Source organism: Phasianus colchicus, chromosome 1, assembly GCF_987193195.1.
Source record: "Phasianus colchicus chromosome 1, bPhaCol1.hap1.1, whole genome shotgun sequence".
Classification (NCBI taxonomy): domain Eukaryota; kingdom Metazoa; phylum Chordata; class Aves; order Galliformes; family Phasianidae; genus Phasianus; species Phasianus colchicus.
In genome coordinates this window covers 57,652,428-57,679,982 of record NC_143436.1, presented here as the reverse complement: position 1 = coordinate 57,679,982, position 27,555 = coordinate 57,652,428, and the positions used below count along the sequence as shown (strand labels likewise).

The 27,555-nt window shown below is 45.5% G+C and overlaps 2 protein-coding genes across 18 annotated transcripts; one reads left to right on the top strand and one right to left on the bottom strand.

Moving 5' to 3' along the window:
* Nucleotides 1-49: 49 nt before the first annotated feature.
* Nucleotides 50-15,505, top strand: LOC116226812 (uncharacterized). 17 transcript variants are annotated; one of them, XR_004166411.2, is made up of 15 exons: nucleotides 50-518; nucleotides 1,065-1,402; nucleotides 2,073-2,164; nucleotides 2,337-2,514; nucleotides 3,519-3,747; nucleotides 4,291-4,859; nucleotides 5,702-5,846; nucleotides 7,068-7,309; nucleotides 8,383-8,546; nucleotides 9,767-10,016; nucleotides 10,910-11,150; nucleotides 11,899-11,948; nucleotides 12,165-12,292; nucleotides 13,294-13,399; nucleotides 15,417-15,502. XR_004166411.2 is itself a non-coding variant. In XM_031589791.2 (12 exons), the coding sequence occupies exons 2-11, from the start codon at nucleotides 1,331-1,333 to the stop codon at nucleotides 11,132-11,134; spliced, it is 2,166 nt and encodes a 721-aa protein (XP_031445651.2). In that variant the 5' UTR covers nucleotides 50-518; nucleotides 1,065-1,330; the 3' UTR covers nucleotides 11,135-11,150; nucleotides 15,417-15,505. The 17 variants fall into 17 exon arrangements, 4 of the variants coding, with proteins under 4 accessions (XP_031445651.2, XP_090000422.1, XP_090000427.1 ...); XR_016468369.1 differs by having other exon boundaries at nucleotides 12,937-13,399; XR_016468372.1 differs by lacking the exon at nucleotides 15,417-15,502 and adding an exon at nucleotides 14,636-14,778 and having other exon boundaries at nucleotides 12,937-13,399.
* Nucleotides 14,817-26,029, bottom strand: ADCK2 (aarF domain containing kinase 2). Its single transcript, XM_031589719.2, has 8 exons — nucleotides 25,121-26,029; nucleotides 24,273-24,419; nucleotides 23,116-23,244; nucleotides 22,365-22,460; nucleotides 20,377-20,628; nucleotides 16,800-16,928; nucleotides 16,127-16,180; nucleotides 14,817-15,614 (listed from the first exon to the last, which is right to left on the bottom strand). The coding sequence occupies exons 1-8, from the start codon at nucleotides 26,027-26,029 to the stop codon at nucleotides 15,471-15,473; spliced, it is 1,860 nt and encodes a 619-aa protein (XP_031445579.2). The 3' UTR covers nucleotides 14,817-15,470.
* Between the last annotated feature and the right edge of the window lie 1,526 nt (nucleotides 26,030-27,555).

The window sequence follows — 27,555 nt, the reverse complement described above, 5'->3', positions numbered from 1 at the left end:
GGCCATCCTGATCGGTCCGATCCGCCTCACGTAGAGCGGCGGGCGGGAGGGTCGTAAGCGGTAGCATTTCGCTCACGGGTGTGGCAGTCGGCTCTGAAGAGCTGACATCTCCCACAGGGGATACGTGGGAAGGAGCGAAGGCACCTTCCAGGCTCTGCAGCGGGTGTTTCACCCGAGGAGGAGGCGGTTTGAGAAGGGAGATGAAGAAAAAGCTCGGCCTTTCCCCCCCTCCACGCGACGCGGTTGGTGCAGCCCACGGCGTCTGGTCGCGCAGCAACGGGGAGCGGACGCTCCAGTGCGGGGCTGCCCAATGCGGGCCCGCCGCTGTCCTGGCGGCCCTCAGTTGCATCTTGCGGGGCTTCCCGCCTGCTAGGCGGCCTGGGGCGCTCCCAGCACGGCGGAGCTGAGCTGTAGGGCTCCTGCTGTACCGCTGAGCCCCGCCTCGGCTGCAGGGAGCTCCTTGCTGTGAGCTGGGGAGGTACGGAAATGCCCGATCAGGGAGTTCACATCTCGCCCAGGTGAGCGCTTTCACATTAAGTTGTAAAAGCAACGCTATAGAGATTTGTGAGTTTCCTGATGAAGTGCCAGTACGTGTCCTTGTGGAGGGAAGAGAGCCCTCAGCCCATCAACTAATCTTAGAGCTATCCAACGGTGTCTTTCCTGACATCTTCCCTCTCTTAAGCCATCTCTGTACTATTATTTCCCTATTTATTTTTCACGTGGAGTTTAAATGACTCCAGTTATACATGTCTTTGTTTACGAATGGTGTAAAATTCTCTCACCTTGCTCTTAAAGTTACAGAGAAATTCAGAGGGGGTGCTTGCACCTTGGAGGCAGGTTGCTTTTGGGGTGGAGGCGTGGTTTGGTTTCATAATGAGGGTACAATGAATAAAGTTCAACCAGAGGATGGTGTTTTGTCAAAGAATGGCAGACTGTTGGCTCAGGGTAGCAAAAGTGAGGCTTATCAGTTCCATAGTACCATCAAGTTCCCATCCCGATCATGGTATCATAGAGCCTGGTGTCATTGTCTTCACTTCACTCTCCTTGCTGTTTCTCTGAGTCAGCACATCCAGCTCCCTGATGTTGCCAACTCCTAATGTTGCCTAAGGAACTTGTGCAGAATGGATTCCTTGTATACCTGCATTACTCTGCAAGGATATGGCCTAGCTGCAATGTTTGGAGCCACAGCCCACCCGCCTGTGTAGCTGTTCACTGACACAATTGCAGAGTAGGAAGAAATCATCAGTTTCTTGTGGAGAACAGGCTGTGTCCAGTACCCACACTGTGCTCACTGGGAGAGTCTGCCTGTGAAGAAGGCAATCAACAAATCATGGAGGAAGTTGCCAGACAAAGTGGGGGGTCCTCTCAAGTGATCAGAGTCCCCCCTGCTGCATCTGCAAAGGTACAGTGCATATTGGTTATCCCTCCTGAACCTTTATTGGATGACATTTCGTCTAGCAGAACTGGAGGAGAGCTCCAGTGGCCTTATTTTGCCTGGTAATTTATAAACTAAGTAAATCTGGCATCTCTGTGGTGGCCTAAGGCAATATGTTGGCATAGCCACCCTTCTAATTGTACACTACTTGTACCTGAAGTCTTTGTCTGAGAGGAAAGGTAACATTCCCCATAGCTTCTAAGCAAAAGGCTTTGTCACAGACACTTGGGGTCAAATCCAGGTTTAACTTGGCCTAGCAGTATTTGCTTCTGCAGGGCCATCACGTGGCTCCAGGGAACTCTGCCAACCAGCACATGCAAGGAGTTGTCACTGGCAGCTGAAGGTGCCAGAGGAAAGCACAAGTGCCAGGCCTTGGTTGTATGCTTTCTTTTCTAGGTGACTCCTCCCCACGCCACATTGCTCCACTATTTGGTTTCTTAAGATCAAGGCTGTTAGTGATGAGAGTACAGCTAAACAGCATTGCATGGCAAAAGAAATGATGTGATAATTAAATCAGAGAGAAGTACCACACTGGAAAGCAATTTCCATTTTATAAGTAACATTGCTGCTTAAGGATTTAAGTGTTCAAAAGCCTCATATTGCTCATATTGTGCTTCCATCTTCTTTCCACCTCCAGATAATCTCCATGCCCACCTCACATGTCCGATGTTGTCACACAGCCAATAAAGCTCTCTGTGGCTCTGTGCTGCCAGGATGTCCATTAACACAGTAAGTTCAAAAGCTGTCGATGAGTCACATGCAGAGAAGGAAAAAAGCTGGGAAACAAAGGCAGCTATGAGGGACAGAGGCTGGAGAGATCCCATATGGGTTTGGTTTGTTTTCATTACACCAAGCTGCAGAAGTACTGTTACTGGGGTCTCTTTGTATTTGCTTTCTACAGCCTTCCTGTTTGCACATGGAACCCAGATTCCATTTGTATGTCCTTGGTATCCTCAGCAAAAAGGAGCTTTATTCACTCGTCCCCAGAGGCTTCCAGTTTTATAAGGGGGGCTCGTGTGCTGGCAAGGAGGAAAGCTGATGGCTATTACTACCTGGGCCACATCGCACAAGAAGTGAAGGTAGTTACTGTTAAGTGAGTCTTTTTTCCTGCCCTTGCCATGGCTTGCCAGCCCCCTAACCCTGGTGCAGAGTTGCTCTCCTGTGATACAGCACAGTTCTTTCCCCATATCTTATTTTCATCTTTTTTTTTCTTTTTTTTCTGATGACGATGGGATATTTACTGGGAAGAGTTTTGCAAGAAGCAGCAGCCTGGAAATCAATCAATTTCCTTGGTTATGAGACAGTCAAACTAAACAAGTCCTTCATATCCCAGTTGTCTACTGTAATAGTAATTCAAAATGTCCACCTCCAGAAACTGCTTTCTCCTGACTGAACTGAGGGCTTTCACTGATCTCTTCCTTCTGTGTTTCTGGAATCCGTGACATGATTTAGGATACCGGATAGAAAATGTCCCCTGCAGTCTTTCTTTAAAAATCCAATTCATTTTTCCAGTTCACAGTTTAGTTAAATAAATAGCGATCCTAGTACAGGGATGGAATAGCTGTTGGCCATCAGCATGTAAATGCACCCAGATCTGCAGAGAAGACTGAGACTTTGGCAGTAGAATCTGCCCCACACCCATTGCTGAAAGCTTAAGTGAAGGCATTCAAGTTTATGGTAGCTGTGACACTTCCCTCATTTCTTATCCTTTTGCTTTCTTGTCACTAGCTGCAGCATACCTAGTACTTCATTTTGGCTGCTCTTCTGATGGATGATTTTCCTGGTGAGCTTCTTCCTCAGAGTGTTAATTGTGTTCTTCTGAGCCAGGTAAACCTACTAAAAATCTAAGTCCCAAAAGAAAGGAAGAGAAAGGCTGTCAAGACCCTTAAGCCACAGCTTTTTAATTACTTTTAAAATCCAATATGGATACAATACAGTGAAAAACCTGGTGGTAGAGAACAACTACATTCACAGATCACATTCTGCTTCCTGGGATTTCTGCCATTTCCCTTTTAGCACTTGTGTTTGGCCATTAATTGGACCCAGATGTCTGTCTTGCAAACTGCATGTTTTACTCTTGTAGGGCTCCAGGGAATGTTTTTTAATTGAATTTGACAAAAGTTGCACACTGAAAGGCAAGGTGCAGCTTCGTATGCAGGAAACACCTCTCTATGACATTCTGCACTACAAAGATGCCTCGCAGTGGTGCCTTGCTCCAGGAGACAGAGTCTTGGCCCCATGGGAGGCTAACACTGAACGCTTTGGCCCAGGCACTGTGCTCAAGGTTATGGAGAACAAGAAGACACCTTTAGGTATGGGGTACTGCCTTCCTTACAAGCACTAGTCTTGCCACAGTTGATGGCCACTATGTAGAAAAGATGGAACAGTCTGAACTGTGAAAAATTCTCCAACTGCTTGGTTTCTCTTCCTGGTTGGTTTGTGGGGCAAACTTTTTCAGCTCCCAGCACCAGCCTTTGCTTTCTTCTGTGAATGGAAACCTAAACTGAGGGTTTTTGTTGGGAGAGGGGGGTCCTGCCAACACCAGGAGAAAAATATTCCTGGCTCTCGTGAGTTTCACTGATAAGCTGTTAGTCTGGTTTCCAGCTTTTATGGAGTAAGCTCCTGGCTCACTGTGACTAGTGGGAGTTTTGCTGTTGTGTATCTTTTCATCGGAAATTCAAAAGGTCAAGTTCTAAACCTCTAAGTAAAAAAGCTCTCATAAGTTGTAACAAAATTGTCTGTAACACAAGCAGTCATTTTTATGGTCTGGTTTCTAAGAGAGACATCATACAGGTTGATATGTTTCTAATATGTTCTTTGTCTTTCCTTTCTTTTTCTTTTTTTAATGTGCTCAGCACACAATAGAAAGGGAGTGCTTGTGAATTTCTGGAATGGGCAAACTAAGGAGGTATCTTCTGACCAAGCTCTGTGGATCCCTCTGCCCTTAAGTGAGCGCATCATCCTAGAACTGCAGATGCCACTGGCAGCCAGGCAGATGGTGGTGGAGTCAAGCTTGGACTACCCATACATTGTAACACCAGGTTACAGAGCTTCAGGCCATTACAGAGGGGGCCACTCAGGGCTGGACTGCTGGCCTGGGGTGTTGTGTTCATTTGAGCCATGCACGAAGTGCAGCTGTAGGTGTACCTTAGTCCCCCACTGCTGCCTTGCAGCCTGCAAAAGCCCACAGCCTATGGAGCACAAAGTGCAGCAAGAAAATTTCTTCATCCCAGGAACATCCTTGAATAAAGAAGAGCTCAGCAAGAAAATAGAAGAGCAACTGTCTGAAGTGAGGATGTCCCCTTCAGGAAGTGTTTCCAGAGAGGAAGAGGAAAATGAAGAGAAGAGTTTGATGACAGAAAATCTTTCAAAAGATGCTCAGCCTTGTTTGGAAGAGGACAGTGAGGTTTTAGGCCCTAAGAAGGTAAAAGGTATTTCATACTATCTCTTAACATGTAGCCTGCTATGTGTATAATTTATTTATTGTTAGCTTACATTTTCTGTTCTTGATATCAGAAAATCAGAAAATTACTAATGACTTTGGATGTGACCATTATGTATGCCTCCTAAAGAATGGAGACTCTGACTTTATTTTCAGTTGTATTCCTTATTCATTGACCTGGGAAGGAGCTAAAAGCTGTTGTTCTTTGTCACTGGATGTGTGGTGTTTAGCCCAGTTCTTCCACATTCTGCCTCTGGGTGAAAGAGGAAAAGGCACAAAAAAGTGTCAGATGAAAAACTTCATACCAGATAGGGATTACAGTAAGGATTCCTCCATACCACGCCAGTCCTTGGCAGAATTATATGAAAATATTTCATCACCTAGGGCGCAGGTATCACTTCTGTGAGTCAGAGACTAAAAGTGAATTTTGTGACATCAGTGGCTGATTTGGTGCCTGTGAACAGAGCACTGGGTGGAGATCAGGAAGGAGGAGGTTAATGTGCACCAATTACTGCCAAGCTTTCCCCCAGTACTCTGTGAGAGCTGGAATGCAGCTGCCTTCCAGTCAGAGCTCCCCTGGCCTGATCTTTTCTGTGCCCCTCTAGACAATTTCAGGCCAATGTTTAGGTCATTTGAAGACATGGAGAAAACAGAAACATGATCAGAAATTAAGGGTTCTTTATTTCTTTAGTGAAGAACTCCTCCCCATTTGTTTTAATTCTTCTCAAACTTCAGTTGCAACATAGGATCTTTCACTCTAAGTTCACAAAGCTAACTTACTCCTCATCAGGTCAGATTATGATTGCATTTCTTCATATTTCTAGAATCCTCAGAGGGAGATGGCTCATGCTACAATGGTTGATACTGCTGTCAACACAGACAGCTGGTTGATGGAGTCAATCCACAAGGAAGAAGCAGGAAGCAGACAGCAGGATGCTGGAACTGAGGCTCATTTTAAACACAAACATGGTAGTGAAATTGTAGCTATTTTATCCAGACATAAGGTTTTTCACACAGAATCATTGTGGAGGGCCACAGTGTTCTACTGCCGTAGTTCTCAATGAGTTGAAAGAAAATGTCAATGCCATCCTAGATATAATGGTAGTTTGGCTTGAGATGTTCTTTTTTTTCTCAGCGTGAAACTATTTCCAGATGGAAGGTGGAGTGATTTGGGTTTGGTTTTCTTTTTTTTTTTTTTAATCTTTTTTTTTTTTTTTTACCTTTGAAGCAATTACAGTGGCATCTTTGGGGTTTTCTTAACTTTTATTGTAACTTTTACTACAAATATTATTAATTTAAAAAAAAATTCTTGCTTTAAAAGTCATCTGTAGTGTTAGCTATGACTGCACATAGCAAAATGATTTCACCAGAATCATTCTACAGGAAACACCCCTTTTCTTATTTGTGCTGAAAATTTTTGCTTTACAATGTCACTGTTGTTCCCTTATCATTCAAAAGGTTTTGGATCATTATTTCAGTTGAGTTGGTACTGTTCTCATTTAAGCTAGTTTGGGGATAAATGCAGGCATTTCATTAAGGTTTCTGAAGGCTTAAAGCTTTCTCCAAGTACTACAGCTTTCGTAGTGCTCAGTGTCAGTGCTGTTTGAGGGAGAATGCAGTCAAACGTAAGGTTGTATTTCCTCCCAGCTGATGTTCCTGCATTATTCCATGCAACAACTGCTGTCTCAATCTACACTGTCTTTATTGGGAAGATTCAAGCAAACTCTGCCCATGTACTCCGTTACCCAAAAGCTAGGGAACTGTGTCAGCAGTGTTGTGCACATGCTGATTTCTCCTGTCTCTCAGCAGGATTCATAGCTCAGGCTTTGGACTATCAAGATATTTATCATTTTTGGCTATTTTAGACACTGGCAGAAGAATCTCATGGCTGTCCACAAAGTAACATGTAAATAAACTCTTAAACTGAGTAGCTGTAAGTGTAGTCAATTATCCTGTATTAAAGTGATCCTGTAAAAATCATGCTTGACTGCAATGGCAGGCTTGTTTTTTGGAGCACTGGGACCTGTTCTGTGGAGACTAAGAAGTATCTTGTTTTGTCAGAGGAAAACATTGATACTTGTTATAAAAGTCTTGCTTGAACACATCTCATGTGAAAAAACTTTTTAAATCTTCTTTCTTTTTATAAGCTACCTATAATTTGACATGTCCCTGCTCTAATTTATTTAAAAGGTCTTTTTGAGACCAGAGTGGCAGATGTTCCAATTCAGTCTTCCCAAAGGAGCACTTCTGTGGGAGCCAGTGCTTTGTGTCCTTTCCAGCGACAAAGCTTCTTTGACCAAGTGCATCAGTCACTAAAGAAAGACAGCCTGGCCATCAAATCAGCCCTGCATGTACTGAGACCACGCAGTACCTCCAGTGCACAAGCTGGGAGATTCACAAATCTAAATCTTCTAAAAGACAAAAGCATTTCAGTAAGTATTTGATCCATAGCTTTTAGCTATTAGGATTGGGTGATTTGTTTATGTCAAGTGAGATTATACTCCCATTTGATCTCTTTCCCAAAGATTTTTGCTGCAACAAAAAATATGCACGTGTAGAATAATGTTTATGCATAAGTGGAAGGGTAAGGTGTCCACTTAAGATTCAGTGGTGTACAGGAACTGGGCACTTCTGCTATTTGTGTTGAGCATTTCTGAGAGCCTTTCCTATAATGAGACTGGCAGGGACAGTAATAATAGGGAGGCAGTGGACATGATTTGAAGGCCCTGTAGCATTTCCCAGCTCGTGGTATTAGAGATGTTCTCCAGAAAGGACTGGAGGGAGACATTTTGTTTGCGGAAGAGTGGCTAATGGCAGGAACATGCCAATTGCTGCTGGGAGTAGAAGGGAAAATGCATTTGAGAGAGTGAGTATTTTGTGTAAATTTTATTTTAGCTTTAAACAGCCATGGTGTAGCAGAAATGTTAAGTCATGGCCTGAGACAGTGATTGAGCACCTGGTGGGAAGGCAGGGCCAACCCAGGGGAGCTCAGGTGCATGTAATGTACCTGAGAGACCAGAAGGGCTCGAGCCAGGATCCACCACTTCCCAGACCTCATATAAGGTTTGTCAGTGGAGGTAAAGGGATCTTGCTGGAGATTCCTGCCCACTCTGCTATCATTGCTGTACTTTTCATCACATTATAGCATTACACATAGAAATTTAAACTAGAACACATCTGAGTCTTGGTGTTTTCCTTGCTGTTTACCTCACCTAGGACATTATAAGGATAACAGAACTAAATATTGCACTGTATCTGTGAAGAGAAGCCTCGTGAGTGCTCCTTCATGCAACGGAGTGTATTTCAAAATTCATATTAGGATCATTGCCCAGTACTGGAATGTGGCTACTACTGAAGAAAACAGCAAGACTTCTTGACTATGGGCAGAAATCTTGGGCAGCGGGGAGTTAGAGCTGCAGGAGGATTTGTGTTTGCTCAGAGGGAGGCAAGTATTTCTGTTTCTAACAATATCTGATAAGGAATCTGTAATACATTTTTTTCTTAGAAATCTGTGCGTAACAGTGCATCTCAGGAGAGATGGGAAGAGATGGACCTCAACAAGGCCAAGATTGAGCACAAAAGACACCAAGAGGAAGAGAGGCAGTTGAAGAGGCAGCAGCAGCAGGAGGCAGATGCTGTCCAATGTCAGCTGCGCAGGAACAACCAGAGGTAACCAGAGCCAATTGGTGGGGTTTTTTTGGAAATAAATATCAAATGGTTGACAATGCCCACTCCCTTGCATTCTCATTCACTCTCTGAACATTGCATGTTATGCTAGTCTCTGCAGGGCACTCAGGGAGATTCATTAATGGGAATGAATTGGTGCTTGGTGCATGAATGAGTAGGTGCAAACCAGCTGTAGCCTTTTAGCATTAGCTTGAGGGCAAATTCCCTTTGATCTCATCCTCAGAGCTGGAGTCCTTTTGCCTCCCCTACCCACTGCCATTACGCTTAGCAGGTCCTTGCTGCTGTGGCCTATTTCTTTCCATCCCTTTTGTTGCTGCTGTGGCATCACCAGCAATACATGAAGCTACACAGTGTCTGGCTTTTCCCTATAGCTCTGTCCCTACAGTCTGTTTCCTTCACTCCTGCTCTTCAGGACCAAGAACATCCCTACCAGGTTATGCATTCATGTGAACGTGACTGCAGTTAGCTGACAACATCAGGTACCAGCCCATCTGGAGAGTTTGCTGCCTCTGTTTAGGATACAGGTTTAACCTTCATAACTTAACAAAGAGTCCTGGAATATTTAAATCATAGAATAGTTTAGGTTGGAGAAAACTTTAAAGCTTATCTCATTCCAACTCCCTGCCATAGACAGGGCTACTCCCAGCAGCTCAGGCTGCCTGGGGCCCCATCCAACCTGACCCTGAGCACCTCCAGGGATGGGGCACCACAGTTTCTCTGGGCAGCTGTGCTAGCACTTCACCACCCTCTTAGTAAAAATTTCTGCCTACCATCTAACCTAAATCTCCCCTCTTTTAGGAATGCCTTTGTCCTATCACTATCAGACTGTATAAAAAAAAAAATTGGTCCCACTCCTGCTTATAAGCTCCCTTCATGTACTGGAAGGCTGCAATGAGGTCTCCCGAGACCGTTCTCTTTTCCAATTTTATTCCAATTCCTTCAACTTTCTCCATAAGAGAAGTGCTTCAGCCCTCTGAACATCTTCATTGTCCTCCTCTGGACCTGCTCCAGTGGCTCCCATGTCCTTCTCGTGCTGGGGCTCCAGGCCTCAACACAGTCCTTCAGATTGGGCCTCACCAAGGCAGAGAAGGGTGTTGGGGAACACAGTCACCTCTCTCTATTGGCCAGAATGTCTGCTTAACATCTTATGCACTTGTTCTTTGATTGCTTTTATTTTCTGAGAAATTTTGTTTTGTAAACAGGCAGCGATTGTATCAGAGAACATTGCAAGGGTTGGAGAAACAGCTGGAGCACCAAAACAGAGCTTTGCAGCACACGGCACTGCTGCAAGCTGCTCAATCAGAGAGGAGCAAGAAGGAATCCTTCTTGGCAGAGGAGGAGAACAGAAAGTTAAGTCAGAGGCTGCAGTTCCTACATACACAGCGACTGCAGAGAGAGAATCTTCTTGCAGAACTCAATGAGCGCAGCTTTGAACAAGAAAAAGAAAGGCTGGTAAGGGAAATTTCAAGGAAGTTTTAGCTGTGCTGTATTTCCAGCAGTAGCACCATCTAGAGTATTTATCTTTCTCTCCTGTATATCCAGTATAATTGTATCATTTGGAGATACGTATATGAAAATTATTATTTCTTTAACGTGCAACAGGATTAAAGATAGGAATTTAATCTGTATCTGTGGTAGAAGTAGTCTTCCTGCATACAAAGAATTATCATAGAATCGTAGAATGGTTTTGGTTGAAAAGGATCTTTAAAAATCATCTAGATTAACTTCTTGCCATGGCAGAGGCATCTCATATAGATCAGGTTGCTCAAAGCACCATCCAACCTTACCTTGAATATTTCTAAAGATGGAGAATCCACAACTTCTCTGGGCAGCCCGTGCCACTATCCCCAGGCCTGGATGCAGTGCTGCAGATTGGGCCTCACGAGGGCAGTGTAGATAAGGACAATCACCTCCCTCCCCCTGCTGCCTCCCATCTTTTGATGCAGCCCAGAACACAGTTGGTTTTCCAGACTGCAATCAGGCAGCGCTGGCTCATGTCCAATTTTTATTCCATCAGTGTTGCCAAGTTCTCTGTAGAGCTGCTGTCAGTCTGTTCAGCCTTCAGTTTCTACTGATGTTTGGGATTGTCCTGACACAAGTGCTGCCACCTTGCATTTGGACTTGTTGAACTTCATCAGCCTACCTTCTGAGCCCATCCAGATCCCTCTGAAGTATCAGCTGACCAATCCGCTTGATTTCATCCACAGACTTGCTGACCCACATGTCATTAATAAATATAAATGAATAAATGAATCAATTATACCATTATTCCAGTGATAACTGTGGGTGAAATTCAGACTTAAAGCTGGCTGCACAATTGCAAGTGTCATTTTTTTTTAATGTAGCATTTTTTGAGGAACAGAATGCAGTCACGGCAGACAATGCTGACTCAAGACTTAGAGGAGCAGGACAGGCAACAAAAGCATCACCAGGCTGCCAAAAGGAAAGTGTTTCAGAACAGAGATCGCTTACATGAGAAGATGCTAAAAGAAGACCAGAGACACTGTGACCTCCAGCAATACCTCAGAGAACAGAATCTTTTGATGTTCCGAGCATCACTACTAGAATAAGGAAACTGCAGAGTGGGTAAGCAGGCACTTGATCAGTTCACAAACCTGTTCTGTGTGTGTGTGTGTGTGTGTGTGTCAGTGTGCTGCACTTTGGGTGCAAGAATGCAGTTGTGACAAATGGAACTCATGGAGAAATCATATATCTCCCTTCCATTGCAGCCAGCATGTGTTTGTGCTGCTTTGTCCCTTACAAGTCTTTCTTCCTGGAGTAACTGTTCTGGTCCAGCTGTCTGGTGGCATAGGCTCCCATCTTGGTCAGACTGTTTTTCAGTTTCAGGCATAGGCAACAACTCCACTGACAGTCTCATCTCTGCAACCAAAAGCCATGGTGGTATTTAGTAGCCAGAGTGCTGCCATCCTGCCCTAAAGGCATCTGAAAAGGGCCAGCTCTGTAGGAGCCCACAGAGTCAGCATCTGTACTGTTTAGTTTTGTAGTCTAGGACTGATGACAGTGTCATGGGACAATACAGAGAAGAGCTACAGAAGAGCTGGAAGTTGGCAGGGGGATGTCAGGTTGTAACTGCTTTCAAGATGCAAATGACAGAGAAACTAATTTCTTGAGTGAGAGCACAGGCCACACAATTTACTAAGTGAAAAACATGAAGGTCAGAAGGAGCTCCCTGGGAATGAGTCTCTCAAGTGGTAGAAGGCACAGATACAGATTGTGTCCTGCTATAGCAGCTTGCAGGGGAATTAAATACAAGCGTGGAGAGGCTTCCACTGCTGAATTCTGGACACTTTTTGCCCTTCTGTGTTTCTTCCAGAACTGGACCAGGAGAGCACATTTTTTAAAGGTCAAGGACAACATTAAATAGTAAGTAAAGCCATGCGATGCTGTCGTGTGACTTAGCTTGCAATGTTAGTGTTACGTGACGTACAGGGAAGAATAACCTGAAGACCAGTTGGTTGGAAAAAAGAAAAAAAGTGCAGCAATGTAAATGTACACGCTGAAATACAGCACAAATTGTCCTCTGCTATTTCCATTATTACAATTGACACTTGCAAGTGTCCCATTGCATGTGATTTGCAGAGATCCATAGGAAAGAAGTCCATACATATGATGAAGTTGGGTTACCTCCAGTAACTGCTGTAGGTCCAGAACTGCTGTAGGAGGCAGGGCAGGAATCCAGTAATGTGAGATCTGCTCCCAAAAACCTGGTAAGGCAACTTGGGACCATCCAGCTTGGGCTGCAAGTGAGTGTAGATCCTTCCACTGTGAGTATTTTTCAGAAAATGTAGGCCACTTCCCTAGAGGAAGAGTGACTTAGGGAAAACCTAAGTGCAAAAAGGATTTTTTTTTTTTTTGGTGTGTGTGTGTGTGTGTGTGTGTGTAGGGGAGAAGACACAGTCTCTAGGCATTATGGTGAGAAAAATGTTAATTTCCTGAGATACCTGTCTTTGGAGAATCACAAAACCCAGTGGTGGGCAAGGGTTTCTATTTTGCTATGATCTCATTTTTTGGCCAGCTTGTCTCCAAAAGTTGGAAATTTTATGCCAGAAAGATAGGCATATCTATGCAGGTAGGGCACACAATCAGAATAAATAGGCTACACCACAAATAAGTGATAAGGATGCTACAAAATAGTAAATTGAAAAATGAGTGAACAAATTGTGTAAGAAACCAGGGTAGCCAGCAGCATTACAGAAGTTTCCCCATTGCCACTGCAGGGTAAAACAGAGTTACCACCTGGAGTCCAGGGTTTAACTTGCTCCTGTTGGCCCCAGTTTAAGTGCATTGCTCACTTCTGATAGTGAGGCATGTGGTGTCAGATGGATAAGCTGCCATCTTTTTCCCTCTCCAGGACAGAAAAAAATAAGACACACCAAGAGATGCTGTTACACAACATTAAGGAGAGATGAGATGAGTTTAATGCACTGTGCTGTGATCAGTAGCAGTGCCTTCATTCACAAAAGGGATGAGGAAGTTATGGTTGTCACCATTTGAAATGCACGTGTCAAATATAGGTGTCACAGAATGCCATTATCAGCTTTGGGCAGTGAAATGATTTAATTCATATGGGTATTTAGGAAACAAGAATGGACGTGGCACAGTTTGCTGGGGCACTCAGAATTATATTAAAGGGACTTATTTTTCATAAAAGTGTGCTAATATATAAAGTAATGGGAATAAAATATGTGAGATACCTTGTTTTATGTAGCACCCAGAGCCAAACTGGATACAAAATTGAAGTGCTGCAGCCTGACATTGTGTCCACTTGGAAACACCTAACACACTCTGGAATATCACTTAGCCAAGAGCTACAGGTATTATAAAAATTCATCTCTGTTAAGGAATACATCTTCAGTTACAGTAGTTTCTAAAAATAAAAAGGTTAAGAAGTCCCTTTTGCGAGTTCTTTTCTGAAATTCTGCTTAATCTGTTGCATGGCCAACAATTTCTTAGCACTAAGTTTTGAACTGTGTTCCTGCAGAGATAACTGAGGGGTATGTGCTTTGCTTTCCTCCACAAAATGAAGGTTAAGGCATCCCTGTGGCTACAAACTATTCTGAGGTCTTCATAGCTAAAAGAAGTATTTGTTACTTTAGGATCCATAATAAGCATGAACCATCCTGAGGTTTATGTGTTAAAAAAATGCAGCAAGAAACAAAGATAAACCTAAATATAAGGAAAAGGTTTTGACTTTTTATTATTATTATTAATATTAATATTATTTTTAATTAAGTTCTTAAACCATTTGGTTTAAGCTCTATTTCACCTTGGGATAAAATTGTCTGATATTTGCTGTTGGTACAAATAATGTGGGTGGTTGTGCCTAAGAGCTGCATAACAGATGGGGATTGAGCCCAGGCTGCACATGCTGCAGTGCTGTGCCTGGCACCTGCTGGGTACAGACACAGTAGGGCACACACACTACTGGGTGATGGGGTGCTGGCAGCACACAGAGATTATCTTCAGTGTGAAGTTCAGAGGTTGCTTGCTCTGCTTTTTTTTTTTTTTTTAATGAAGACAGTGCATGCTTTTGAGTAAATAACTTATTTAGGGCAATAACATACTTAGTTTTGAGTCTGAGCCTGCTTAGACTCAAGCAGAAAGTTTGAAAGCTACCATTAAACTCTACTGCTGCTTTTTATCCTCAAACATTTGGAAATGGAGTATTTCATGATGGAAGCACATGAAATACACTGAGCAGAATTCTAAATTAATTTTTCAGACTTCATTTATGTATCATTAATCATCGTTTTATAATCACCATTAAACAGATCATCTGCATATGTGCTTTCTCTTCATTGCTTAACCAGCTGAGAACAGGCAACTGCACAGAGCTGTGTGTGGCTGCACTTTCACATGGAGCATATCTGGAAATATATTTAGCATGACAATATTTCCAATCATTCATAGGCTATGTATCTTACCATAAAAATAAGGCCATAAAACAACATTAAGAGTTTTATTAAAATAACTGACTATAAAAGCTCTATGATGTATCTCATTTGTTGGCTTTAATTTGATTCAAACATTCAGTGTTTTCCATTCTTTAGGAAAATGTTTGGACTCCTTGTTTTGCAAACTGCTCAAGGAGAAAAACCACACCTCTACGTATGAGTTAAGGCTGTGAGTTGCATAGGGTGAGGGCTGGGAGGACAGCACAGCAAGGAGAAAGCCTTCTTAAGCCTTTTTTAAAGCTTCAACAAAAACTGAAACCAGTACAAGTATTCCCAAAAGTTGTTTTTATTATGGAATTAGTTTTTCTGCCATACATATATTATTGTACAGTATAGTTTAAAAAAAAAAAATCAATACCCTGGTCTGTTTTTATCATCAAAAAAGACCAAGACAATAAAAGTAGAAGTACAAAAGACAAAAAGGCTTACTGGCTTTTTTCAGCCTGAAGTACTTGCTTAGGTGGCATCAGAACATCATTTTTTTATACCATATTGACAGATCAGCCAGCAAATTAATATTTAACCCAATTTATTTCAAAACAAATTTGATCACTGAACATCTTATTAAAGACTTTTAGACAATTAAGACTGGTTTCCTCATCAGCCCGCAGTGATCTTTTACACACAGGCCACATGATATGTCAGTTAAAAACTACCAGAGCATATTAGCTCATAGAACCACACAATTGTAAGAATCAGAACTCTCCATCTGTGCAAAATCTTCCTGGAAAAGAAAGGCTTCTGAAACAGACCTCATGAAGATCCCATGCCTGATGTTTGGCTGATAGGATTCAAGGCAGGGTATGGAGGGTTACCATGACGTGGCACTTCCCCACGACATTTGGAACTGTTCTCACCTTCAGCTTCCTCCTGTCAGCTCACAGGCACCAGAGGTAACCCTGCACCATGAGAGGGCAGCAGCCACGAGTGTCTACTCCAGGACAGAAGCTGCAGTTCTGATAAGCAGTGGTTTAGCTGCCTCTAGAATGTCCAGTTCAGGGTCCAGTGAACGACCAAGACCTTCCAGAACCATGATGGCAAAGATAATGGAAGCAAAATTGCTCTCAAGTTTCACCTAGAAGCACATGAGACAGCAGACCTTCTGAGCTCATTTCACAGAGGTACGAGCTCTGACAAAGCGGGAGAGAAGCAGGGAGAGCTTAAGCAGGTACAAAAATAAGAACACAGTTTCAGGGGAAGCACCCTAAGACAACCCAGAAGTTTATTTCTCATTTCCATGTAATTTTCCATACTACAGCAGCAGAAGGTTAGGATTACTCACTACTGCTAATGTGGTTTTAAACCATGGCAGTATCCAACCTACTTGAACACATGCAGTTGGGTAAGGGGCAGCTCACCTTTTGAAGGGCAACAAAAGAGCTCTAGATACTACAGAGGAAACAGCCCCGTTCTGCCTGTATACAAACAGTTCCCAGCCAGGTGCTACCACTGCATGAAGGTACACCAGGGCACTAAGTAACTAACTATAGATATAGTCCCCCTTCTTGTCAGTCCCTTGCAATCCCAGTACTTCTCCCTCCCCAGTGAACTTCCAGCTGTTGAAAGCATACTGTGACAGCTCCTCACCTTATGCGTCATCAGTAATTTAAAGACACTGGAGAGGAGATTTGCCACCTGAAGCTGGAATACAAAAGGAAAAGTTAACAGCTGTTCAGAGTACCAGTGTTCAAGATGACTGAGCCACATGCATGACAGGTAGGATTCAAAGTGTTTGTTAGCCCTTAGTCTTAGTGGTGGGACAGGACTACTGGGCTGAGGATTGCCAACAAGGTGTGATCCTTTCCACCCTGCCCAGGATAAGGAGTTCAGCTCTGACCCATGGTTCTGTTTATTTGCCAGCCCAGTAAGGCTGAAAACATCTCACAGCAATACACGGTAGGTATTAATTTCCTCAATACCTCTGTACTACATTCTATGAAGTGCCAGGCTGGCCTTTACCAAAAGGATACAAGCTGTAACATCAGGTTTACACAGAATCACACACAGTTTAGTGACTCCTCAAAGAGGACTGCAGATGTTAGAGATCTAAAGAGCAGAATTAAACACACATGGTTTCATTTTTAGTTAGAGGGAATTAAGAAGAGATTTTAGAGACTTAACTTCATCTGAGACACTAAAAGCTCCAAGTAGCACATGGTGCTGACGGGATCACAGCTGGCCTTTCCACCTGGACCACTTTAAAAGCTAAGCTGCACTGAAGTACACCTACATGAGGGTGGGATATGGTTTGTGGACTTGCCTTTCCTAGGGCAATGGTGTTCCTTCGAACTTTGGTCACTAGTTCTGCCATTTCAGCTTTGAATCGCTCAATATCCTGGCATTGGTTGGCCCGAGCATGATGAAGAATCAATTCTGCCACTTTCTCCCCCTGTGAAACAAGTGGAAAAGAAGAATCAGTACAACTAGATCACTGTTACCAGCAGGCCTGGAGCTGGAAATCAACCCTGAAAGACATCTGCTGCAAAGGTTCCTGTAGGAGGCATATTGCAGGGAGAACTCCCAGGGCTATGCTCTCCCATTCCAGCAAGACACCCAAGCAACCAACAGAAGCAGGTACAGAAAGAGCAAAATTGGGCCAAAAGTTTTAATCAATATCTGGCAGAACCTTGCTCTATTTTTCTTGTAAGGGAAGATATAACAAAGATCTCTCAGTCAGAAGTTTCAAGGAGAAAAAGAAAGCCAGCAGGACTACAAGAGGAGATAATGGTGTAATGAAGAGAATCCTCTAACCTTTCCCAAGTTCAGCTTTCTATTTATGCTGTCTGGAGGAAAGCAATGATGCCAGCACATTTGGTGAGAAAAGCATGGCAAGAGCAGTATCCGAGTTTCACTTGTGAGAGAAATTACAGTTCTTCTTGGATGAGTTGTCTCACAGGAGTGGACAGAGCCAGAGGCGCCAGGTTTGGCAATGAGATTTGATGTACAAGTTTTTTCACCTGCATATTGTTTAATACATCCAATGTGAGGCACGAGGACGGGCAATCAAATGATCACAGCTTTGGCTTAGTGGCTGAGAAATCTGGCAGCACAGGATGGGCCTGAATGCATGGGTTCTAGCACCAGCTCCTGGGTATGTCTCAGTAGATAAATAAACTGGGGTAAAACCTGTCCCTCCTATCCACTGGTAAGCCATCCAACCCACAGCTAAGAAACCATAAGAATGCCATTATGAGTACTGCTTTATCACAAAATGAACAGGACACACCAGCACTTGATTCTCTAGCCCATCTGAGAGTGTGTTTCAAGTAAGTGGGAAGGGGGAGTTTCCCTTCCACAGAGGAGCTTCAGGGAGATCAGACCCCTCTACCTGCTTTGCTGCCTCTTCTCGCCAGGCACTAACACAACAGCAGAATGGAGGGTGGCAGATAAGCTTTTGCAGAGCAAGGCACAGAAAGCTGCAGAAGGGAATGTGTAGGAGATTAAGATCTTAATCCATTCCTTTATCTCCAGCAAAAACAGTCTCCAAAATGAGAGCCTGAAACTGGAAGAATTGGAGGGGACCAGCTTCAGAGCAGAGACTCACTGGGGAACCTATCCCAGTAAGACAAAGCAGCAGCTAAAATCCCAGTCAGAAGTGCAGTGCCCCAGTGAGAGGCAGCTCTGACACAGCACAGGTGGAGTGAGGAAGGATGGTGGAATCCCTCCACATGCACAAAGGCAGCCCTTAAGGAGTGCAAGCAACCAGGAACATAGTGACCAGGATGGACAAACAGGGCATGGTGTGGCAGCTTGCACGGCCGTTCATGCAGGCAGGGTGAGCAAGCACTCCATAGGCTGCAGAGATAAGGTCTGTAGGTGGTTTCATCGTCTAAGTGCAGGATTAGCACCCGCTGAGAAGAGAGAGCCCAGTCATGGTATCCACCTGACTGAGAGACAGACTATCTGCACTCATCAAAAAGGATATCAAAACCCAGGCTGAACTCTGAGGCAAACATTCAGCCATGCAGGCTTCCAGCTGCACAGAGTGCCTGAGCCTTTCTCTGGCACCACGTGGCAGAAGTGAAAACAGTTGTGCAAGACACAAGCATGTGAACAACCTTCTCAGCCTCACAGCAAGGCTACAAGATGAAATATATAGGTTAAAGTGTATTTTGAGGGCAAAAAAAAAAAAAAAAGACCTACTGCAGAAGAAAGCACAAGATTCATGGCAGCATGTATCCCCTCACTGCCAGCCTGAAGGCAATAACTTAAATGAGAAGAGTGGATGGAGGCAAGTCCATGCATGGGGCTCCTCGCCCACTCTGCTCCCCCAGGTGCCTTCATACAATAGGTATGAGGCTGTGGGGGTGGAATGCCTGTCTGTGGGTGATAACAGCCCACCTACGCTAGAGGAAACAACAAAGCCAGAACTATAAAAGCCTTCTTTCCCCCAGTATCAAGACTACATCCTCAAAAAAGAGACAGGTATTAGTTGTAGGTGACTCCTCCCTGCAGGGAACCGAACACATAATATTTCAGGCAGACCCTTTTAGAGAAGAAGGTCTCCCTGAAGCTCAGGTAGAGAACAGACAAACCCCCTAGCCTGGTACTGCCAACAGATCACTATGCACTATTGCTTTTCCATGTGGGGAGCGATGAAGTAGCTACACATAGTTCAAAGCCATAAAAGGGACTTCAGGGCCTTGGGACATCAGCTAAAGGAATTGAGGGCACAGATCATCTCTTCTGCTTCCTGTACTGGGTAAGGACATTGAAAGAACTGGAACAATCCAAACCATAAAACCTGGCTTCCTGGCTGGTGCTGCCACAAAAACTTGGGGTATTTTGACAGTGGGATGGCCTAGATGACACCAGGCTTGCAGGAACCAGTTGAGATTCACCTCTCTCAAAGGTGCAAGACAGTCCATGGGAAAAAGCTAGCTGGGCTCATTTGCAGGATGTTAAACTAGGTTTGAAGGGAGCACGGGGATGATAGCGAGCCTACCTGCAATACAGCATGGGATAGGATAGCTAAGTTAGAGGAAGACAGTGCTAGTGGGGCCCTCAACCTGCTGCCCTGAGATGTACTGGCACCACTGAGGCAATAGGAGAAAGCAACAGGGAAACTCAAGGGAAATACTTCAAAGGAATTATCCTCCAAGAAGGCAACAAGACCAGCTGCCAAGCTGAAGTGCCTCTAAACCAATGCACACAGCTTGGGAAACAAACAGGAGAAGCTGGAATCCACCATGCTGCTAGAAAATCATGATGTAGTTGCTGTCACTGGGACCTGGTGGGATGATTCTCATGACTGGAGTGTGGCTATTGATGGCTACGAGTTGTTCAGTAGAGACAGGTAAAGAAGGAAGGGAGGAGGCATTGTCCTCTTTATGAAGAAAGGAATAGTGTGGAAGCCTGTCCTTGAAGAATAGCCATGAGCAAATCAAAAGTTACAGGTGAGAGTTAGAACAGTAAGGACAACAACAAAGGGAGCCTTGTGGATAGGGTCTGCTACTAGCTGCCCAATCAAGTGGAGCCTGTTGATGAAGCCTCCTTCTTCCAGCTATAGGAGGCATCACAAAACTCAAATGATTCTATAAGCAACCCCCAAGCGGTGGTAAGTGGCACCAGAAGCACTCTAAACCAAGGAGGGGCAGTGGCTGCTTTCTGTCAAACACATTCAGTCTCCTGGGCAACTGAACTCACTCCATTTCAGTAGCCTGTTGTTTTAGGCGTGCATCTTTGTCTGGTAAGCTTCCCAAGCTAGCAAGAGTGCTCTGCCCCCCTGGCAAGGACGGTAAAGGAAAACAGAAAGAGAACTACAGTTCGGCCATGGAGCTCTCCAGCTGTCTCCATTCCCCAACCTCAGCTACTTAACACCATGACAGAAGCCTCACCTGGCCCTGCACCACAGCTGTGAAAACTGCTCTGAAGTTCTGCATGTCAGCACTCTGCAGCTCTGCCACAATCCCTGCATCCAGCAGCACCAGGCAGAGCCGTCTGAAGGGCGGCTGCACTTCCAGGACGAGGGTGTCACACACATCCACGATGGCCGTCTGCTCTTTGCAGCTGCTGCTGACGCAGGCTGTGCCTTGCACCAGGATGTTCCCAGGGTGCAGGTCAGCATGGACAAAGTTGTCAACAAAGACCTAGAAGATGAACAAGTCTTAGAGCAGTTGATTCCAACCAACCTGCCCACACCAACCCCCAGGCAGACAGCATGGATTCATGCAGTCTGTTGTTCCCTGTTGTCGTTCATGTGCAACACTTGCAACAAAGCAAATGGCTTCTGGCAAAGATCAACTGTGTTGAAAGAGTGTGAGTGCTACTCACTCTAGGAGAGTCAGCAGAGCTGCGTGAAGCAATCCTGCCCATCTGTGAGAGGTAAGGTAGAACAGCGAGAAGTTCCAGCAGGTAGCTCTCTCCAGCCATTAGCCCTACGCTCAGTGTAGGGTGGTGGGCCTTGGCAACAAGTAACACAGTTACTTTGCCATTCACTGGTATGGGGTTTAGTGCATGGCTACCTTTGTCTACTCCAGCACATCAACATACATTACAGCTGTATTGAAAAGTAAGGAAAATAAGTTAAAAATAAATAAGAAGAGGAAAGAAATATATACAGCACTTCTCTGTTTCCGACAGCAGTTAGCAGTAGAAAGGAGCAGCAAGAAGGTAAGGCACAAGGCAATGCCTCTCCAGTAACATCCCTGGCAATCTGAGGCTGCAAGACTTCCTACCCCAAGGAGGTTTTTTGCACCTAGTAGATTTCTTCACCTATGCATTTGTCTAATTCTCATGTAAAAAATTACAGCAGTGTGAAAATAAGAGGGTTTGGGGATATTGCTTAAAAAACAACCTCTGATAATTTTATGTCTATTTCATTGCTTTAAGAAACTACAAACAATAGGTTCATATTTACGCTCCTATACCCATGACTCTATACATCTTTATCAGAAGCTGCTGTAATTTCTCTGCTTTTCAGAGCTAAATAAATCTAACATTAGCATAAAACTGTAGTTCTACCACTGCTTTTCCAAATGGTAAAAGCTATTTGAGGCTATCACACTATGTGAAGTTATAACTGCAAGCCTCCCTATTGCCTTAGCACAATATTGCTAAGTACCAGCTGAATTTTACCTGATACTCACTGCTCACTTGCTCAGCACTGAGGTTATTTGCAGCTCTTCCCTACTAGTTCTCATGGCTTCTCACAAGCAAATTAATTCACTTCTCAGCATGCCTTTCCAGATCATTTTTTATTATCTTGGCCATGAAAGCTTTATCTGGCCAGGTTTTTTCTTTACTTCATATTTAGTTCTTCCCTATAAAAAGATAGTTTTGGGGTAGGAGTGAATAACTGAATAATCTCTCTCTTTTCCCTGTGATTTGCATCCACAGTCCTCTGCAGAGAATGTGGCATCTACTAATTACGTGGCACTTTACAGCACTTGGGCAATCTGTGAATATTCATTAAATGGATCAATGGGTTTGCTAAGCAATGCTCTGATCACATCTCACAGTAGGATCCTACCACATGCAAGCAGATCTCCTTTCTGCAGCTAAAGGTGCTCCACATTAAAGCCTGCAGAAGTGATGTATGTAGTCCAGACTTTACTCAGGTCACATCTTACACTGCATGTGAAGCACAGACCCTCCCTCTGTCAGTTTCAGGAGCTGCACAGTGTACCTGGCAGCCCAAGTCCTGAGTTGTCACAATACCTGACATCCATGAGCTGGCTCCAAAAGGCACAGATGTGTCTTGAGTCCAGGGGGAGAAGATGTGGGAGCAAACAGGTTCTCTCCTTAGCCACAATGTCTTATTACCCCAATAGAAAAGATTCTGCAGGAAAATAACCTTCACTTCTAGCCCCTGTCGAGTGCCTACCATCTTTAGGAGCATGTCCATGCCCATCTTTGCGAGTCTCTGCCTCAGTTCTGTGGCAACCTCTGTGTGTAGGTAGTGTGAAATAGGCTCACTCTCCTGAAGAAAGAAAAAAAAAAAGACCTGGAATCAAATACACCCTGTGTCCCACATGCAATCATACCTTTACCTATGTGCTGAGAGATAAAGAAAGGAAGTAAGAATAATCTTGAAAGGACTAGCTCACTGAGACTGTACCTAACAAGACGGTAAACATGAGAACATCAAGGATTTGTTCTTTAGAAAAAGTGTGCAACACAGCCTGGGGCAGAGACACCCTTGCCAGAATTGCATGCACAAAAACTAGGGCTGAGAGTAGCTTTGGTCCGTGACTCAAACATTCACAAGGAAAGTGAGGCAAGCATCAGATAGTGTTGGGTTGCTGAGCTCTGTGCTTTGACCCACCCCAGAGGAGAGCTAGAGCGTTATGCTGGTTTGCAAAGCACAAGCAAGTACATGGTGGCTGCACACACTGCTGGTCTGCTTGGTTTCAGGCCAAGAGTTTACTTCTATATGGAGCTGTCCACCGTCTGTCTTCTGGGATGCACTGTTTACAAACAGAGTAGAAGAGACACTGAAGAAGGACACCAATCTCTTTATGCAAAAAAAGAGCACCCTCCTGCCTGTGACCGCTCTTTCTCAAAAGATGCATCTTTAGCACTCCCCTGAGGGCCTTCTCCCTGCTGCCACTGCTCCCAGACCGTGCAATTCTTACCTCAAATGTTTCCACAAGAACATCTGTTGTCACCAAAGGGCGAACAGGAGTTGGGAACTTCACAAAATCAACATCTAGGAAATTTTGACAGAAGCGCTCCAGATTTCTGGCTTCGTAGTGCAAGTCGATCTCAAAGAAGAAAAAAGAAAAGCAGATTGGGAGTTAGATGCAATTAGATCTTTAGGGAATATGTGGGAGGAAAGATAACCTTGCCTCACTTCCCTCACTGGGCAGTGGGAAATATCCCAGCAATAATTCTTGTTCTTTCAAAGAGAAATGAAAAATGACAACAGGCCAGTGAGATACTCTCCTCATCCCAAGTTTTCAGAGTCCAGCAAGAGTTCTGTCCCACTAAACTAGTCCTAATGACCTTCAGTCACATCTGAATACAGTTTACAACATGGATTGCTGAGTAGATTTCTTGAACTAATAGAAAACAGCTCAAATTTTCAGAGTTTAAAAGACTTCAGACTGCAATATCTAAACACAAGAAATGTAATCAGCAGATAACAGTTCATTTTAACAAACATAAAAGCAATTAACTCTGTAGTGAAATCTTTGTGAATTTGGCAATAAGGATATTTCAGCACTCAGTGAACTGGGACATGTTTCCAGAGCTACTTGCAAAGTTTAACTTTGCTCACACTACCAGTCTAATGATGATACAATGTAGAATAATACCTCATTTAAAAGGGTGTTAATTATGCTAATATGTATTCCTCAAGGCTAGGAAACATGACCAGCACAACCAGATTGTAAATTTAAATGTAGGATAAGGGAAAAACACATGAGCACTTGTTCAGAGATTCTTTTTCTCTAGAGAGGTCTTCCACCAGTGTTCATCTTTCCTTCATAATTCCACAAAAAGGACTGCAGTTATGCTAACCTACTGTTCCAGTTTGCTAGAAAATACACTTCAAGTCATAAAACAAGTTTTAAGTCTCCTAAAGATTATTAAGCTTCTTTGTAGCTTTGCTTTCTTATGCTGTGAGCACATAAGTTTTCCCACATAAATTTTATGTGCCTGATTACAGGAAATCATAATGAAAGAACAACCAAACCTCCATCTAATTTTTTAAAAAGTAATAGCATGGATGGACTAAGGGCCTATCAATAGCAAGAAACAGTTCTATTTCAGTACGTGGCATTGCACACACCTGCTGAAGCATAAGTTTCTCAAATTCTTCTACAATCTCTGTCAAACTGAGCCACTTGAATCCAGGGAGAAGTCCAATGATGTGGCTACCCAACTTCATGAGAAACAGATCCATCTGGACTTGGTGGACTAGCCCTGGGTGCAGGACCTGCACAAGAAGAAATGGTGGCAACGTTAACTCCCAAAAGACTGTAAAAATGACAGTCCATTTCCATCAGCTAAAATGATGTACTTGAAATGAACAGAACCTACCCTATAAAGCTGGGAGCTAACAAGGCTTCACAAGACAGTCCTCAGAATAATTCTTATTTTGCCATGGATTAAGCTGTGAAGAAACACTTCATAATTTTCAAATGGAAAATTTCTGTCCCAGAGCCTGAAGTTTCACCCACTGCCATTTTCCCTTGCTTCCATTCTTCTGGCCCTTTCCTGCCAGTAGTATTTGGAACAGCTCCAACATAAAATTTATTTTAGTAAGCTTTGCTGAAAAGAACATATTGTTCCAGATTTCTCCACATGAGGAAAGAATAGGTCTCATTTTCTGAAAGGTGAAACAATTTATATTCATTCTTTTAATGTATAATCGGGCCCTAGCAATTTCTGGTATCCAGGTGCCACGTCAAATGGTGCCACAGGGAGGGTGTGTACTGGTGCTGAGAAGAGTTGGGGCCACTGCTGCCTGGGTTGCAGCTGGCTGGAACCAGAGCACCAAAACAGCATATGGAAGGAAGCAAGCATTGCTCCACATGGTCATATCCAACCAACTCTTCTCCATCAGAACCAGAATCTTCCTTGGCTTATCCTGTGCACTCTACATTCACAGGTGTGCCAGTAAGACGTGTGACTTACTTTAACAGCTACAGGTGTGAGGTGTCTGGCTGATGACGGGTTTGCGGCCATCTGCTCCCCGTGGGATGTTCCACTCACAGGACCTCTCAGGGAGCAGCTGACGGGGCTCAGCTCTGCCCCGCTCCTCTCTTCCCCCATCCCCTCGCTCTTCCTCCTTCTCAGCCACCTGAAGAGGCCCCTGAGGCCTGACACCTCCCACGCCTCAAAGGCAGTCTGTAACTCGGAGCTCCGTGCCAGCCCCTCGGCCGGGGGTGCAGCGACAGCCGTGAGATCGGCATAGGCTTTATACACCTGTGCCACGCAGCCTGAGCCGACCGGCTCCTGGCTGGGAAACGTAAGGATGCTCCTCCAGTCCTCGCCGAAGGCCTTCCTCAAGAGCTCGTCGGTGTGACCCCAGGGGTGCGGGCTCACCTCGACGTGCAGCTTGGAGAACTCATCGCAGAAAGCCTCGGAGAAAAGGTCCCTGCGGGTGCTGGCCCACTGGCCCAGCTTGATGCAGGTGGGCCCCGCGGCCTCGGCCGCCCTCCGCAGCAGCCGCAGCCACAGGGCGGCCAGGCCGGGCCGCAGGCGGCTCAGCGGGTACAGCAGCAACAGGGGCCCGAAGCGCAGTAGCAGCACGCAGGCCCGCAAGCCCAGCCGTAGCACCAGGCTCGACCGCCTCAGCAGCCCCCGGGCCGGCGGCTCCGGGCCGCGCTCCCCAGCCCACACCAGCCGCACGGCCGCCCGCCGCCGCTCCGGCCCCTCCCGCCGCCCGGCCGCGGCCGGCACCGCCAAGGCCACGGCGGTCCAGCGCCCGACCCGCGGCCCGCCGCGCCCCGCTGCCGCCCGCGCGGGCAGCGCCCCCCGTGCCCCGGCGGCCCGGCCCAGGAGGGGCAGGGGGAGCAGCCGCGCGGCGCAGCCCGCCACCATCGCCCGCCCGCCGCCAACGGACGCCGGGGCGCGGGGCGGGGATCGCGGGGCGGGGATCGCGGGCAGGGCCGACCGATCGCTGTAGGCGGGCTGTGCCGGCCCGCCTTTTAAAGAGGCAGAGCGGGGAAAAGTGCCGCCCCGCCCAGCAGCGGCCGGCTGTCCGCTGGGCACCGCCGTGCGTGCCGGGCCCGGGGTGAGAACAAAAGCGGAAATTTCAGCAACGCCGAACAAAAATAGAGCTGCTGAGATGTGGTCATTCTGTATAGCTGGTGAATTACAGAAATGTAGAATCATAATGTTGGAAAAGAACGCTAAGGTCACCCAGTCCAACCACCATCCCATGCCCACCGTGCCCGCTGCCCACGTCCCTCAGTGCCACATCCACACGGCTCTGGAACACCTCCAGGATGGTGACTGCACCACCTCCCTGGGCAGCCTGTGCCACTGCAGCACCACTCCTGCTGAGCAGAAATGTTTCCTAATATCCAACCTAAACCTCTCTGGATGCAATGTAAGGCCCTTTCATCCCGTTGCGGTTACGTGGGAGAAGAGGCTGACCCCCCACTTGGGTCAGAAGGGATCTCAAACACCCCCCCGTTCCAACCCCCGCTGCCGGCAGGGTTGCCAACACACAACCCAGCGTGGAATGTATGTTACTAACTGCACACCTACCCAGGGAAGAAATCCCTTTGTATCGTTTTTAACGTACCCTCGGAACTAAAACCCTGTAGGAAAAATGCATATGCTTTCCAAACCAGCTTTTTCCCTCACTTTAGTGAGTATCACAGATGTGTGCAAACACACCCGTGTGCCGGTAGGAAGCTGATTACAGCCCTGTGCAGGTGAATGGATCGACTCACAGAGCCAGACTGTGCAGTGGTGTGCAGTGGTCTTCCAGAGAGAGACTGCCAAGATGGTGAGGGGCGTCGAGCATCTCCCTTATGAGGAGTGGCTGAGAGCCTTGGGACTGTTCAGCCTGGAGAGGGGAAGGCTGAGGGGGGATCTTTGCAATGCTTACAAATATGCAATGGGTGACAGAGCACTGGGACGGGCTGCCCAGAGAGGTGGTGGAGTCTGCTTCTTCAGAGATATTCACAATACATCTGGATGCTCTCCTGTGAACCTGCAGTAGGGAATGTGCTTTAGCAGGGGGTTGGACTAGATGAACCTCTTAGCCCAAGGAGGCTGTGGATGCCCCATTCCTGGAGGCATTCAAGGCCAGGCTGGATGTGGCTCTGGGCAGCCTGGTCTGGTGCTTGGCGACCCTGCACATAGCAGGGGGGTTGAAACTCAATGATCATTGTGGTTCTTTTCAACCCAGGCCATTCTATGATTCTGCAATGAACTCCAGAGGTCCCTTTCCAATCCCTGTAATTCTGTGGCTCTGTGAAGCCATTCCCGAGGACACCCTGGCTCCCTGGGCACATCAGCGTTCTAAAGCTGCCAGAGGTTCCTCCAGCAATGGGAATCTGTGGGAGTAACTGGTGCCACTTTGGAAGCAAGTAGGGACTTTCCTTTCCTTTCCT

What these genes read in the sequence shown, in the direction of transcription:
- LOC116226812 (XM_031589791.2), top strand. Translation starts at nt 1,331, where the DNA reads ATGGAGGAAGTTGCCAGACAAAGTGGGGGGTCCTCTCAAGTGATCAGA. An exon ending in AGGTTTTAGGCCCTAAGAAG is followed by an intron (nt 4,860 to 5,701) that starts GTAAAAGGTATT and finishes TCATATTTCTAG; the next exon opens with AATCCTCAGAGGGAGATGGC. An exon ending in TCATTTTAAACACAAACATG is followed by an intron (nt 5,847 to 7,067) that starts GTAGTGAAATTG and finishes TTTATTTAAAAG; the next exon opens with GTCTTTTTGAGACCAGAGTG.
- ADCK2 (XM_031589719.2), bottom strand. Translation starts at nt 26,029, where the DNA reads ATGGTGGCGGGCTGCGCCGCGCGGCTGCTCCCCCTGCCCCTCCTGGGC. An exon ending in AGAAACTTATGCTTCAGCAG is followed by an intron (nt 23,245 to 24,272) that starts GTGTGTGCAATG and finishes TTCTTCTTTGAG; the next exon opens with ATCGACTTGCACTACGAAGC. An exon ending in TTCTTGTGGAAACATTTGAG is followed by an intron (nt 22,461 to 23,115) that starts GTAAGAATTGCA and finishes TTCTTTCTTCAG; the next exon opens with GAGAGTGAGCCTATTTCACA.